General features: G+C 37.2%; 1 protein-coding gene across 4 annotated transcripts in view; it reads left to right on the top strand.

The window, feature by feature from the left end:
- The window catches only part of dclk1b (doublecortin-like kinase 1b), a 37,274-nt gene extending 21,484 nt beyond the window's left edge, over positions 1-15,790 (top strand). The window contains exons 6-17 of one of the 4 annotated variants that reach the window (XM_079611233.1): positions 4,546-4,640; positions 5,212-5,299; positions 5,387-5,556; positions 5,678-5,797; positions 6,227-6,373; positions 6,971-7,104; positions 7,201-7,278; positions 8,192-8,288; positions 8,375-8,455; positions 8,561-8,674; positions 10,525-10,598; positions 12,298-12,498. In XM_079611233.1, coding sequence (XP_079467359.1) covers positions 4,546-4,640; positions 5,212-5,299; positions 5,387-5,556; positions 5,678-5,797; positions 6,227-6,373; positions 6,971-7,104; positions 7,201-7,278; positions 8,192-8,288; positions 8,375-8,455; positions 8,561-8,674; positions 10,525-10,598; positions 12,298-12,355 — 1,256 coding nt within the window. In that variant the 3' untranslated portion in view covers positions 12,356-12,498. Of the gene's footprint in view, positions 1-3,293; positions 3,398-4,545; positions 4,641-5,211; positions 5,557-5,677; positions 5,798-6,226; positions 6,374-6,970; positions 7,105-7,200; positions 7,279-8,191; positions 8,289-8,374; positions 8,456-8,560; positions 8,675-10,524; positions 10,599-12,297 lie in introns of those variants that run through there. The other 3 variants (XM_079611232.1, XM_079611231.1, XM_079611230.1) reach the window with 3 other exon arrangements.
- Positions 15,791-17,039: the final 1,249 nt, after the last annotated feature.

Genomic DNA, 17,039 nt, shown 5'->3' with positions numbered 1-17,039 from the left:
TAAAGGGAATGTGAGAGGACGCTCTGATTGGTTTATTGCACGTTACGCCCAAACCACACCTATGAATAATGTAGCTACTTCAGACCAACCCATTTTAGATTTGCGTCGAGAACCGCCCACAAAGTTACTTGCGTTTCGCTTTTGATACTTGCGTTTCAGATTGTTAAAATAGGGCCCCTTATCTTAGACTGGTTTAAGTCATTTTTTGACAAGGTTCTGAATGCTTTTCTCTGTTTATGACACATTGGCACCCTTTTGCAGTGTTACGTTATACGTGTGCAATGTTAACACATTTCTGACAGCAGTGTGTGTTTGTGTAGGGGTAGACCGGGGAGTGTTATAACACGGGATTAGATGTAAGTGTAACAGTCAGTTTGACAGGTCAGAAAAGAGCCGTGGTAACGTCATCAATATCATAGACTTTTTGAGCTCACAGAAGAAATTGCATGTGACTGTGAGTAAATCTGTAGATTTTATGATCGAAAATTTTTATTTTCAGGTAAGAAAGTACCTAGAAATCATTGAGTTGTAGATATAATTATTGACCTTACATGACCTGAAGTAGCTGTTTCATAATTTGATGCTTTGTATTTATGCTAGCTTCAAACCCACATGCTAAAACATTTAGCTATGTTATGGCTGTTTGGGGTGGTGGGGATAGTTGTAACAGTTTATTAAAAATGTTACAACCAACCCGATGAGTCCAGTTATCAATCACATCCTCTATTGAGGCAGTCACCTGAGTTTTTTGTTGCATATCGAGGGATTTATTCAGTAAATGTGTTCCCATCGTAGTTTATACGTAGTCTTCTTACCAGATAAAAAAATACCTGCATCAATTGAACGCACAAGTTTTTTGTGCACATTCATAGAATTTAGAATTTATGCAATATCTCAAAATTCACAAAAAATGGAAATCATGGAAACAGCCAGTGACTGAACCATTATATGACAGGAAAACAGTACACTTACACACACACACACACAAACACGCACGACAATTGTTTTGCACTACGTTTAAAGTTCTAAAAAAATACTATATATATATACAATAATGTTGTTTGTCAGTTTAAATTGTTCACATAATTTTTTCTTTGTTCTTCAATGATGTTTATGCAAAATATTATATCACATAATCTGTGATTGTGTTGTACATATACAAGTGAGTTATATTTGCAGTAGACAAATGTGGCAACCATATATGAAAATTTGAGATATCTAGCACAAACAACCACCGAGGTACTGATGCTGAAGCAAAAAGTGTTACAACCATCTCCGGTCTCCCCCTACATGCGGTTAGAAAGCCTATTTTTGTGCGTTTGTCCACTAGTGTGTGTTTTCTGTTTACAGCGGGATTGTGTGTATCTGTTCCTAACTGAACAACAAATGTTGTCCTGAACATCCAATTGATCTAGGTTTTATTCTTTTTCCTGCAAGTGATCATGAGTCATCACTTCCTGATGTTGATGTTCCAGATAAACACCAGGCATCCGCCACTTTGTAAGCAGTATAGAGACATGTCAAAAACAACAACAAAAACAGAACAATTATTGTGCTTCAGCTCGAGCCTGTTCTTCAAATTTAGTATTCCGGCCAGGTACAAAATGAGCCCTTAGAACCGACTCGCTGCGGGTTGTTTTGTAATGAGTCTCAACCTCATTCTCTGAAATAGTTGACACTGTCTGGAAATGACGTAGATGAGCATTAACTGGGTGGTTGGGCCAAATTGTTTACGAGAGATATTGCTAATGTTTTGGGAGAGCAGAGGTGCCTTATCCCAAATATAACACATCCACACTCTGGAACAGAGATCTGCCATGCAGTTTGGACAAACAAACCTAGTGTAATTGTTTTTTATTGATCTGGAAGCTCATTCAAAAAGCACCAACCTTTGCAAAAAGTTCCTAAATAATAAAAGGGATGTTTGGTGTGGTTTTGTGACACTTAGTAAATCAGTAAATGAAATGAAAATAAAATGAAAAAGAAGAAATTTGAATGAATATTTTAATTAGAAAATGCTTTGGCTGGTTATACATTTGTTGATGCCTTTTGTATTTGTTTCAAGACAATGGAATAGTGAAAATAATAGTGGACTAAGCAAAAACTATGAAATATGGATTTTTCTTAAAATGCTGAACACTGTAAACATCAGGTTTGAATCATGAAATTTGATATGCTATTAGTCATTCCCTTCTGGGCTAGTGTGGGATGAAATGTATCGTTCATCGTTGTTTAATACGTTTTTAAAGAAAATATATACTAAAATGATTTTGAACCCCAAGGACTTTGAACATTAAAGAATTCAGATATTTGGAAGATTTTAATGTTTCTTGAGAACCAAATCATCATATTATAATGATTTCTGAAGGATCATGTGACACTGAAGACTGGAGTGATGATGCTGAAAATTCAGCTGTACCATCGCATGAATAAATGCCACTTTAAAATATATCCAAATAGAAAAACAGTTATTTTAAATTATAATAATACAGTATTTCACACAAAAAAAATTATTAAATAAATGCAGCTTTTGTGAGCAACAGAGATCTCTTTCTAAAACATTACCCACCACAACCTTTTAGTTTAAAATAGTGCATATCAAATAAAATATCCCTCTAATCACCAACATCCAACCTTCAAAAAAATATGAAGTCTGATCCAGTTTGAAAGTGAAGTTCTCTGACTAATATTTTCACCACACTACTTGCATTTACTCACCAAATTTGTTGTTCGGTAATCACACACATGAATGACGGCTGATCTGATAGTCCTTCAAATCTGTTTTACATTCCAAAAATAACACTATGATGATGCATTCTCACTCTCCACATGCTGGATTATGTCCACCTGTGATAGTGTATCACAGATGGCGAGGGAGCATTGTATGCGGATCACAGTGACACACAAACATAGAGTAACATTGATATTTGAGACTGAGGTGGCTTTATTTGTAGCTTGATGTGCTCTGAGAAGCTTTGAAAGGAATCATATTAGTGGCCGGGCCTCTGAATCATAGCGTAATCCGAGCTTCAAACAGCTTAATTTGTATTCACACATTCTGTGGTGATACTTCAGAAATCCACTCAAAACACCACGTCATCCACTCGGCTGCACTCGCCGTTCAGAAACATCTCCACGGTGTTTTGCCATGAGATCTTTTCTGAGCTCTTTATAGTCACCCACACAGACAGCACTGCAACTACGATATGGCATGTTTATGAGAGAAACTCCTCCCTCTGTGGCTGTTCATGACGTAAGGTGTGCGCAGCCAGCAGGAACACACTACATACCTCCTCTCCTCCTCTCCCACACTCATTCATACTCTAGCTCCTCACAGTCACTATGAGCGCAGGAGGAATCGCAGTTTGCTCTGGCCGCCTGCTGCACTCTTTAGCAGGTAGGACACGGTGTGTTGTGCGGCAAATTCGTAAAAATGATTTCTTTTGGAGAGATATTTTGAATTTCATTTGTTTTTCTTGTTTTTTAGGTGGTGGAGAGGAATTAAAGTAGCCGATAATTATTTTTTAGTTTGTCATTGTATCTAAATGAAGGGTTAATATTATGCTTTGTAGATTTTTCATGGCTGTGAGGCTTGTTTTCGTCATATTTCAAAGCGGCATGTGTATACTTCTAATATTGAAGGAACTGTTTGTTTTGAAAGTGTTGTAGAGATCAATGCTTGGATTTCATATTGCACTTAAAATGCCATACATACAAAACTAAGCAGCCTTGTGTATGTTATGTGAGATAGCTTGAAGTTGCCTTTACGCCTGTGTATATTTCAATCATTTTCTTATAGCACTCTTACTTTTACTAACTGGTTGCATTTTGCATTCTGTGCCTATATTTACTGTACAAGCCTGTTCAATATTTTAAAACAAGTCATGCACAGTGCAATGTGCAATTTGAGATTAAAAAAAAAACATCAGTCACTTCAACACCTCAAATAAGAATTCAAAAAATATATATATTAATAAAACCATGGTGAATGTTGGTGATTTGTGGACTGAAAAGCCTTCTATAACTTTCTATAACTATCAGATTCCGGATTTTCAAATAGTTGTATCTCAGACAAATATTCATTCTTAGTCCGATCCTAACAAACCATACATCAATGGAAAGCTTATTATTTCAAAATTGACCCATGTGAGTGGTTTTGTGGTCCAGGGTCACATATACACATGCAGTATAGGTGAATTGGAGACGCTAAATTGTCCGTAGGTGTGTGTGTGTGTGTGTGTGTGAGTCCTGAGCCATGTAAAGGGGAGATAGGGGAAATACCTGGCAACCCACCCTGAGAAAATCATTGCTAAGAAAATTCATGAACAGTCTCTTGCGTATGACGAGAGATGACCCATAGAATCACAGAAGTGATCAAAAGTCAGATAAAACTGAAATTATTAATAAATTAATTAATGTTTTTTTATTTCTTCATGCAAAATATATTGTAAATTTTTTTCTTCCGTTTGATTTTGGGGTGAAATATGACTAGGACACTCCTAATAAAATCTTTGACCATTACCAACCTGTTCTTCTATATTTCAGCTAATGGAACAGCAGGAAGTCAGCTGTCGACCCCACGGTCAGGCAAATCTCCCAGTCCATCTCCCACCAGTCCAGCCAGTCTGAGGAGACGAAGGGTGAGAACTGTCACTTTAAAGACCTTTCACATCTGCTGCATTTGCTGTAATGCGCTAAAAAGTCTTTATAAAATACCCTTTACTATGTGGAACTGCCTTATTCATATTTGTAGTGTTTGTAGTGTATTTCACTGCATCAAGCAAAACCATCAAGCACTTATACTTCACGTGCTTTAATTTGCCAACATAGTGCTGAATCACACTGAATTGCAGCTGAAACACATTCATATTCATTCATCATCGTATTAAATAATTCCACGTTCACCCAAAATGTTTCCTAGCAACAGCAGACCAGAATCTTGACCTGGCTGTGCCTTCTCCATTTCCACTCTTTCTGTGATTGACCTAATTTATATAGTTTGACAACATTACCCTGTTCTGATAACTGCTGGTGTTCTGTTAAATTAGATGTATTTGTTTGTGTTCTGTAGATTAAACAAGTAAAATTGCACTTTTAACGTGCTGTTAACATTCATTTATATATATACTGTATACATATATATAGTTCAGGCTCTTCACTTACCAAAAAATATAGTAAAATGACTACCTCTCACTGTAATCTCTCTGGCAGGGCTCTCAGCACAGTGGCTCCTCTCTCTCTCTGGCCTCCACCAAGGTGTGCAGCTCCATGGATGAGGGCGATGGGCCGGGCAGTGAAGGTGAGGAACCCTTGGAAACTTTGATAAACGTTTTATCATCTTCTTCTTCATCCGAATGTTACATCCCACATCTTTTTTCCCTTCTAGCCGAGCTGATGGAGGATTGTCCTCAGGTTCCTGCTTCCATAGCCGAGAGGTACAAAGTGGGACGAACGATCGGCGATGGGAACTTCGCCGTGGTCCGAGAGTGTATGGAGAGATCCACAGGCCGAGAGTACGCTCTGAAGATCATTAACAAGAGCAAATGCAGGGGGAAGGTGAGACGACTTTAATATCTCTGAATCCTGTTCAGTGAAATGCATAAATGTGTGTGTGCACTTTGCACTTATTAATGCAAGATCACTGTGTTGCACTGCATGGCTTGTCTGTGGCTCACAGGAACACATGATCCAGAACGAGGTGTCTATTCTTCGGAGAGTTAAGCATCCTAACATTGTTCTGCTGATTGAAGAAATGGACACATACAGTGAGCTCTACCTGGTCATGGAGCTGGTCAAGGTGAAATATCGGACATTTACATGTGTATATACATATATTATAAAAGTCAAAGCTCCAGACTGTTCAAATTGTCGCATTTTGCTATTTTTTTCTCCTGCCAGTGTGACTAAATTTTGTTAGATGTCGCACAGGGGTTACCACCACATTGCCCAACTGATAAGAGCTACTTGTTTGAGCTGCGCACCCCTTTTATCAACTCAAACCAATAATAGACAGCATTTATAATAGATAGTATTTGATCAAATAAATGCTACATTGGTGAGCATAAGAGACTTCTTTCGAGAAGTTTATATGCTTTTAATTTTTTTTTAGTTGACTTCTTAGAATATAAAACGGACTACTTTTCAGTAAAGTTTTTTAGGTTGCATTAAATTTGACTGCTCAGATATTGTTGCTGTTTAATCTGTGAAATTGTGTGTTCATAAACAGGGTGGCGACCTCTTTGATGCCATCACCTCCTCCAACAAATACACCGAGCGGGACGCCAGCGGGATGCTGTATAACCTGGCCAGCGCTATCAAATATCTGCACTGCCTTAACATTGTTCACCGTGACATCAAACCTGAGAATCTCCTGGTGGGAGTTAAGAGTATTGTACCGAGAATATTGTCCCTATAAATGACAGTATCTCAGTTTTATCTTCACAAAAGCACCTTGGAATAAATCTCAGAACTGAAATGTTTTTCCCCCGTCCTCTCGAGTGCAGAAACCTCAAATAACCCTTCTTACACAAGCTTTAAAACAAGATCAACCTAAAACTGAGACTATTTTACCCATCTTATCAGACACTGCACTGTGTCGAAACCTGTATGTTTCTGTAATGACAGTATGAAGAACACACCAGCTTTGACAAAGGCTATTGTGCCTAGCACACACATTATTATCTTGTGAGTTATGTAAAGTTGTGGATTGACTCTTGACCAGTTTTCCACTTATAACTAAAATAAAACTCTTCAGACAAACAAATCAGACACAGTTTGGAATCTCATTTGAGCTTCCCCTTTCAACAGCTGCTAAAATATAACATTTTATTATATATATTTATTTACTTTCATTTTAAATTATATTTAATATTTTAATTATAATTTTACTTTTTAAAAGAGAGATCTATTTCAAGAACCTAAATATCAAGTATTTTGATGTAGATTTGTTTGTATTTATTACGTGCTTTAGGTCTATGAGCACCAGGATGGGAGCAAATCTCTGAAACTGGGAGATTTTGGCTTGGCAACAGTTGTGGACGGTCCACTTTACACTATATGTGGGACCCCGACCTATGTAGCTCCAGAGATTGTCGCAGAGACGGGGTCAGTCACGTCTTCATTAGCATGGGAATGTTATTCAAATATGGTATGAAAACCAGAATGTAACTGCCATATTGTGTTTTTCTCTCCATGTTACAGGTATGGCTTGAAGGTTGATATTTGGGCGGCGGGGGTCATAACATACATTCTGCTTTGTGGCTTCCCTCCTTTCCGTGGGTAAGTACAGCATCATTGTAAGTTAAAGTCATCATTAAATGGAAGTTGCGATTAGACTTCTTGATTAAAAAAACAGCTTCTTAAATAGGAAAAAAAGTAGGGAGGGACTTGATTGTATCCATTGGGAATTGTTGGATTGTTGTGGTTTGCTATTGGTCGATCTCATGTGAGTGACAGGTTGTCCCGCCCTCACGCCAATAAACGCATAATCAGAGAAGAGATGACACTGGAAAAGGGAGGGGAAGTTATTTTGATTAAAGATTATGAGGGCACATGAATAAAAAACATGATGTGCACATTTAAATAATGTATAATAAATGCTGCAATATTTCATAAAAAAAATAAGAATAGTCTATTTCCGTTTCATGGTGACTTTAAGCTTAGGTTAAATTTAGAGATTTTTACAGCTCATTATATACAAGTAGAACGCAGTTAAATTACCCAATTTTGTGAGTTTGTTGACTGAAGTAAGGCTGTATGTAAAATTAGAGACTCTGAATAATTAAGCTGTCAAGACTAAAAATCTGTGAGCTTTACAAAATATTTATTATATATATTTATACCTGAATGCACCTTTATTCTGATATTTGTTATTATCCCCTGGCACCCTTTTCTTTTTCTTTTTCTTTTCTATTTTCATATAGTTGCTCCCCCCCCTCCTCTTTTTTGTATTGTATGCATATTGTTTAATACTTGTATTTGTACAAAATATATGTTGCTTGAATAAAAAAAAGAAAAGAAAATAAGAGGTTCAATTGTGATGTCTTACTCCCTCTAGTGGCCGTTTTCTATCATTCTATTTTGACCTGCACATATGCGTAGGATAGATAGTGTGAGCTGTACCTTCAGTTCTTATTGCAACAGCACAATACATATTTATGAAAATTAAAAAACTATTTGCATATCTGTTCAGGAGCACAGAGGACCAGGAGGCTCTTTTTGACCACATTCTGATGGGACAGCTGGATTTCCCTCTTCCATACTGGGACAATGTATCTGACTCTGCAAAGGTTGGTGTACCAAAACAGTTTGAAAGTTCTGGGAAAAAAGAATGACCTCACTCTCTTTCTTTCTTTCTTACTTGCTTTTTCTACAGACACTTATCACCTGCATGCTACAGGTGGAGGTTGACCAGAGATACACAGCTCTACAGGTGTTAGACCATCCCTGGGTTAATGTAAGACTTTGTTCTTTTGTTTTATTACTGATTTATGTATATGTAGCATTCTCAGACTATTGTAAGGTAAGTGATATGTGGAAGTATTTTCCTATTCTTTCTCAGGATGACAGAATGTGTGAGAATCAGCACCAGTTGTCTGTGGCCGGCAAGATTAAGAAGCATTTCAACACGGGCCCCAAACCCAACAGCACCACTGCAGGAGTCACTGTCATAGCAGTAAGAATCATCTTTATACTGTGCCTATTATGTTTATATTCTTTATGACAGTTTATATTATCCACATGAGTTAAAGCCAATGTTCTTGAATCAATCATTGGTGCACAGGCGATCACTTCATATGCAGCCATAACTTTAAGGTGTTACTCCCATATTCCACAAGAGTGACATATTTTTAGTGGACTATTCTTGGCATTAAAGGGATAGTTCACCCAAAAATTAAAATGATCACATCATTTACTCACCCTCAAGCCATCCTATTGTATATGAGTGTATATGGGTTTTTTCTTTCAGCCAAACACAATCAAAGTTATATTTAAAAAAATATCCTGGCACTTCCAAGCTTTATAATGGGAGTGAGTGAGTAGAGCCCAGGGGGAGTTTTTGAAGCACAAAAAAATGCATCCATCCATCATAAAAGTAATACATACGGCTCCAGGGGGTTAATAAATGCCTTCTGAAGCGATGCGTTTTTGTAAAAAAAATATCACTTTTTATACATTTATCAACTATAATCTCTGGCTTTCGGCAACTGTCGTACGCGAGTCGAGTTCTGACGGAAGAGTGACCTCTGACTGGAAAGAAGAAACTCATATACACCTAGAATGGCTTGAGAGTGAGTAAATTATGGGATAATTTTCAACAATCCCTTTAAAGCATTGTATTTTTCTCTTTTGTTCGGGTATGTGAGCTTTTCTGCGAGAGATTTCTGTGTCAGTTTGATGGGAAAAATCAACTTATACAATTAGCATTGTTTTGAGCTGGAACAGCCTTTGTCTTTTGGAACATTATACTTAAATATAGTTTGAGGTATTCAAATATTCTGGAGGTTTTGCTCTTATCTTGCTCATAGCTTTTCGCTGACTCATCCATCAGCTGTTCTTCTCTCATTCCTCCTCTCTCCTGGCAGACTTCATCCTTCTGCTTTCTTATGGCTGTGACTCTGCTTTCTGCTTATATAATGACTGTCAGCAATGTTGTCAGGGACTGGATCAAATTAGCCAAAATATTTCCTCTTTTTTTATGTGTTTCAAGGTTTTTTTTCTTTTCTTTTTTTTGTGTAGGACAATTGCATAAAATTACTAAATTACTAAATGTAAATTTAAAGGTAAAAATGTAAAGGTCTAAAATATAAACACTTATAATATGCTACCATAGTGAACCAGGGTACAGTAAGACAAAAACACACTCTATTTTGTTCATTTTGAACAAACAAACAAAATAGTTTACCTTTAAACAAAATATTTTACCTTTAAACAAAATATTTTTTAAATGACATTTTTTAATACTTTGAAAATGTTTGGTTATTTGATGTATTTTACTTTTGATTTTGCATGTAGGTCGTTGCATGTAGGAAATTAATTCTGTTTTCTATTTTAATATATTTTAAAATGTAATTTATTCCTGTGATGGCAAAACTTAATTTTCAGCATCATTACTCCAGTCTTCAGTGTCACATGGTCCTTCAGAAATCATTCTAATACGCTGATTTGGTGCTTAAGAAATATTTCTTATTGCTGTTGAAAACACTTGTGCTGCTTAATATTTTTGTTTCTTATTGACCCCAATATATATATATAGGCTATAGTAACATTTAGAATACTTTGTTTGCACATTGCTTTGCACGTTTCATTAGCTTCATATACAGTTGCTTGTATCTCCCAAACTGAGTGTTTGTATAGAACTGGTGAAACATTCTGAACACTTGGTTTGCTCACTGCTACTGTTTTGTACAACTCTAAACATCACACCATTATTGAACAGCACTTCATGGCTCAAAGCTTGTGCTGTTTTACTCGGTGAAAATACAGATCTAATCTATTGAGTTCCGCTCATTTCTCCCTGCTCAGCCGGACAAGGGGTTTTCCATCAAGCGTTCAGGGTCTTTGGACTGCTACCCGAACCCAGGGATGTATTGGATAAGGTACGGCCCACAGAGCGGCTCAAACCGTCAGTGTTTCCATGGCAACGTGCTGGCAGTCCCCATAGTCCCTTTCCTTCCACACTCGGCCTCTTGTTATAGAGTGGGGATGCTCTGCTTCTTTGCCATTCATGCTTCTCAGCTCATGCTTTCTGGTGGTGCTGTGCTGAACTGTGTTTGCCAGTGCTTCACTTTTCCCTTTCTTTGCTCTGTGTTACTGATCTAAGAAGCTTGGACAGTTGAAGTGTACACTTATGCATGACACTGCTGGTTATGGGTTAAACACTAGTTTGAATGTGCGGTCCTGTGCTGGATATAGAACGCACTGAAAGTGTACATATATGTGTAGGTGGCAAAGTTGCAGAAAGTAAAATCCATAATGAAAACAAAAGTCATTTTGATTTGTTAGGTCTGCGCTTAAAAAAAGTTAAAAGGTAAACCTTACAAACCCGTTCATGAAACACTGATTTAATTTAGTGTAAATTGTCAATAAAAACAATTTATTGCTATAATTGTTGAATTAAATTAAATGTTACAATTTACAGAAGGAAGATTTACAGTAGATTTACTGTTAAAATAATAATAATTATATATATAAATATATATATATGTGTGTATATATATATATATATATATATATACACACACATATACATATACACATACACACACACACACACACACACACACACACACACACACACACACACACACACACATATATATATATACACTGTATATATATACACACACACACACACGTATATAGAGTAGTCAACATTTGCACTGGATCAAAAAAGTTAATCAAAGTTGTCCTAAGATAAGAACTGGTATTGTTCAAAATTCATGTATAACTTTGATGAAAGGTTTTGGTCCAGTTCAAATGTTGACTAATATATATAGAGAGAGAGCATTCAAAGGTTTGGGGTCAGTAAAATTAAAAAAAAGAAGAAGAAATATCACTTATATCCAGCAAGGATGCATTACATTGACCAAAAAGGACAATAAAGACTGTTAGATTGTTACAGAAAAATTATATTCAGTATCCTAAAACAATGTACTGTATCATGGTTTCCACAAAAATGCTATGAAACTCAACAGTTTTTAACATTAGTAATAATACATGTTTCTTGAGTTGCATAGAATGATTTCTGAAGGATCATGGGACACTGAAGAATATAATGATGCTGAAAATTCCATCACAGGAATTAAATGAAGTTTTAAAATATATAAATTAGAAATGAGTTATTTTAATATTCCACAATATTACTGTTTTTAGACTACTGTATGTTTGATTAAATAAATGTAGCCTTGGTGAGCATAAGACACTACTTTAAAATAATCATATCAACCTTTTGTACGGTAATGTTTATGTACTAAATATGTTTATCTACATATAATTCATATAACGTTTTAAAAAAAATAGTGGAAATAAAATAAGCCTTTTCATTAATTAGATGTGAGATAAAGAGTACACTATGCTTGGTGCACTATATCTAAATAGTTCACTATCACCATCATTTTTTTTTCACACTTCAACCGCAGTTCAGTGTTAATTCAAAGACAGGTTTTGATGTAAGTCGTCTTGCAAAGTCACTGTTTAATTATAAAGCACACAGAACTGAAACCCTGTTTATCTCCGAACTCTCCCCTGTTGATTCCTGAGCAGTCCTTAACACTCCCGTGCTCTCGTGTTCCCCAGACCACCCCTCTTGATAAGGAGAGGCAGGTTTTCAGACGAAGACGCCACCAGGATGTGAAAGCCACCCAGAGCACCTTCCCCTGCAGCCCCGGGACCGGCCCGACCCTCTCCCCGGCGGACTTCACCTCAGAGTCCGAGGACATTTCCCCCAGCTCGGCCGAGACCGTCCGCTCTCCCACATCACCGTTTTAAGCACACACCCAGTCTGGGCACAAATGAATGGTAAATTACCTTTAATAAGTAAAAGGTAAATAAACAGTTTTTGAAATCGAACGTTTTGCTACGTGGAACCGATGTGATTAACTAGGAGAGGATGGAAGAGGGAAGCAGCACACCTGAACATGTGTAAAAATAATATTTGCTTTTAGCAGTTTTTCATCGGAAAGGAGAAGTCCTTGTCAGAGTTTTCTCTTCATCGTAACTACATGTTTGGTGCTACATGAGGTTTTGTTTGTAGACCATGGCTGCATCTGAAATCGCATACTTCCCTACTATATAGTGTGACGAGAGTAGAAAAGACTCATGAAATGGTGACCTCCTACTTCCGGCGAGGTTCTGAAGTGTGCATATGATGGACACTTTACTATCCCATGAGGCCACGGGAGAGGTTTTCTGAATGGCAGTGAAGCGACGTAACTGACGCTGGTTGGTCACATGATAATGACAACATGGCAAAAATAGTATTACGTTCATACTACACTTATTCTATATAGAACTTACTTCTTTAGCGGGCGCATAAGTACCTACCTTAATAATAAGTACCTACCCAAGAGAGTATGCGATTTCGGACGCAGCCCATCTGTCACAATCTGCCTTCGTACTTTCCCTAGTACAGTAAACCACCTCTCTTTTACACCCTACCCTCTAAGTGTTGGATAGAGAGTAATGCAGCCAAACCTACCACTCTGTTTCAAGTGATCTCTCTCACACACACACACACACACACACACACACACACACACACACACACACACACACACACACACACACACACACGGCCATCTGTTTGATAAAAAGTCTCCGATGTCTTAGCATTTCCTCTTTCAGTGCACAAATCTTGTATGTGGGTTTTTACCTTTTGTATGAACTTTATATATTTTAAATATTTTAGGTTTATACATTTTATTTTAACCTGATAACTATTTATTTCAGCATTTTTGAGAAACACGTTGGTTTCTGTCTGTCAGTTAGACATTAGAATGTTCTTTATAAAATGTGTGAAATGCCTGAATAGTTGAAGATTTATTGATGTACGTGGCTGTAGAAATGCTAGTTTGAACTTCAAATAATTGGTGCAGGTTTAACATGTATGACGTTGAATGACTAGGAACTTGTCAGTCCAATCATAGATGTATTTACGTAGATGCCTCATTAGCGGCTGCTCCTATGGGCCGCTATACTTAAACCGTCCGCCATATCGGAACGGTCAAAGCCGGTCTGTGAACATTCGAGAGCGAGTTGACAGCGTCTGTAACCGTAGTTAGACGCATGAATATCTATATCTGCAATACACTTTAGCAGATGATTTTGCCAAACTAACACAATACAAAAAGACGGAGGTGTCAGCTAACATAACATTCAAAAGTGACCATAGTAAAAGTAAAAACGTTAAAAAGTACCATAGTAAAAACATGTAATGTTGAGTTAATGCATATAAAAACCAATACATTCACACCTGTGAAAGTTTATCCCATTTCTTCGGCTGTTTAAATCTCAGCGGTTTCACAACCAGAAACTGCAATGTTGTGGTGACGACATGCTGACCGTTCCAAGATGGCGGGTGCGCCGATGTGTGTCTGTAGCGGTTGAATGTGGATCTACGCATGCATATCTATATATGAGTCCAACTGCTGCTGCTATAATAATCTTTTCGTCAGTATGTTCGGTTCTGTCACTAACACTCTTCATGAAGAGAAATAGATTGTACAGCTGCTTCCTGGAATTTGTATTCATTGTCACACTTATTTCCGGTTGACAAGAGAACAGAATGTGTGATTTATTTAAAAAGTGTAATGTAACGGAAAACAAAAACGTGCTAAATGTACGCTAGCGATTTTAATGAATGATTTTAATGTTTGGACTAAGATTGTACATATTTGTCTTTTTGTTTTATTTGAATGTAATATCATAGTCAAAATAGTGTTGGTGTTTTTTTTTGCGTTCAGAAGTGAACTGACTAGCAAAAGCTCAATTTTCATTGAATGTATCGTTTGTTGTTTTTGAAATACGACAACTGGATGATCAGAAGCATTTTATGTGGCGGAGACAAGAAAACAGTACATCATTATTCGCTTTTTACCTCGAGATTGTAAAACCATTTAAAAAAAAGGATTGATATTTGAATGAAGGTGATGCTAACTAGCTAAGTAACTAAGTACGATTTTAAAAGTAGTTTATTCATAACTGTTCAAATGCCAACACAGGAACCCATTTTATATGAAGTGTCTTAAACTACTAGACATACTAACATTTAGTCATTTGACACAATGCACTTATTGTTTACATGCTTGTGTTTTTACATTGTACCTATATTTTTAAAAAAACCTGCATGTAATTTCTGTAATCAGATCTACTGTACAATAACACTGTTGATCATACCCCTAATTCTACTCTTAAACTTAACAAAACTTGTCTTTTACATTACCAGTCTCCCATCTCAAAATCAGCCAACGTGTTTTGCAGTACAACATGAACACAATAAGTACATTAATTGTGCAGTATATACAGTAACACTATTAGTGTACTGTAAATACTTAGAGGTTAAAGACGCCTAATATAAAGTGGGACCCAACATAGTAGTTGGCTACACACAGTTCACTAATAAATTGATCTTCTGGGCTCAAAATGTCTTATGTTTAGACATTGATTGTCATTCCAGTTTGCACATTCACTGTAAAGGGCCGAGTGTGTCAGTCTTGCATGTGTTCTTGAGTATGAGTGATAATCATTTTAATATCCGTTTACTGTACCATCAGTACATGTTGATCCCGTCCACAAGCAACTGGTCTCAGTGAAGGCCAGTCTTGGTTATGTTTGTTGCTTCTCAATATTTAACATTGTTAAACTGCTTATTGAAGCCTCCAGCATGTAAAGGCTTCCGGTGAAGGGGTGAATGAAAAGCACAAAGTCTAAAAGAGTCGTCCTTTAATGTATAGCATGTATTTGCTTTTGAATTCAAATGTATCTGCTGTATTTGCTTGTCAAAATTAGACTAGAAAACAATCCGTGATCAACCTATTTTTGAATAGGATGTAGATCAAGTCAATATAATAAAGGAAAATAATCTAGCTCATATGCAAAATTCAGTGCACAAGCATTGATTACACGTTGTATATTTGTATAGATGTTATATCCATCGCTTGTCCGTTGTCTCTCCCGTCAAATGTCCTTTAGGCTTGACTTCCTGGAAGAAGAGTCTTTGCTTCCAAGTAGCATTGAACAGTGGTGCATTCAGCAACAAGCCAAACCTGTGAATAAATGATTCCTCAAGCAGAAACCTGTTTTTTTTATGTCTGTTTTTGTTTACTGAAAACATGCATAACAATGAAAATACTTGATCAATTTCAGTAATCACAACGAAGCAGATTAAAGTAGGCTTTTTTTTCATAAACACTTTTTGTTATATTGGTTGAAACTCTCTTCACTCCCTGATATCAATAATAGAAGCGGTACAAATGTTTTTCGTCAACAAAATTGCATGTTGATTTAGTCACAATTATCGTTTAATGACATTGGTGCCGTCTCAACTTCATCTCTTAGTCGTAGAAAAAAAAGGTTCTCAACAAATATTTTTCGTCATATTTTCGTTAACGAAATTAAAATGAAATGACATGAATTGAAATGACATTCTGGGCCCTATCTTGCACCCAGCGCAATTGACTTTGAACACCGACGCATGTATCATTCCTATTTTGCACCCGCGCACAGCGGACTTTTCCCTCCACAGACGCACGTCGGTAAATTAGGAAATGAATTTGCGCTCGCGGGGGCGGTTCAGCGCAAAGAGGAGGCGTGTTCCGGCGCAAAACTTCCCTGGTGCTATTTTCCAGTTTTAGAAAGCAATTCCGCCACTGACCAGGAAAAAAACAGTCTAAAGACAGTGGCGCGTTGCGCGTTAGTGATATGGTATTTTAAGGGCGCGTGCTTGGCCATAATGTAGCGTGTTAATGCGCATCCACTTTGATTCTCTAATATAAACAGACGCAGCAGTTTTCATTTTTGCAAATCATACATTATTACAAGGAAAAATATTAACACACGAGGCAAATCATTGTTGTGTCCGTGAAGATGTGAAAAAGATCTATCTAGATAAAAAAAATAAAAAAACCTAGATTAGGCTACACATTTACCCAAATTATACGCCTGTTTAACCGAAGCTAATTTGGGTGTGTTTCTCCCATCATCCCCAATGTCACTTCTCTGTGTTTTACGGTCCTGACGAGAACGTCGGTCTCCTCGGATGTGAACTGCTCCTGGCGTGCGCCGGCAAATCCGCCGTTATTATAGCGATCCGCCATGGAACAAGCGCGCCGGCTCTTAAAGGGAATGTGAGAGGACGCTCTGATTGGTTTATTTCACGTTACGCCCAAACCACACCTATGAATAATGAAGCTACTTCAGACCAACCCCTTTTAGATTTGCGCCAGGCGCAAGAGTCGTTTATCCCGCCGGGAAAATAGCAACAGCGCCGGAACCGCCCACAAAGTTACTTGCGCTTTGACACTTGCGTTTCAGATCGTTAA

This window comes from Phoxinus phoxinus, assembly GCF_949152265.1.
Source record: "Phoxinus phoxinus genome assembly, chromosome: 4".
Taxonomy (NCBI): Eukaryota; Metazoa; Chordata; class Actinopteri; order Cypriniformes; family Leuciscidae; genus Phoxinus; species Phoxinus phoxinus.
Note: the sequence above shows the minus strand (reverse complement) of the source record. Positions and strands in the feature narration are given on the sequence as shown.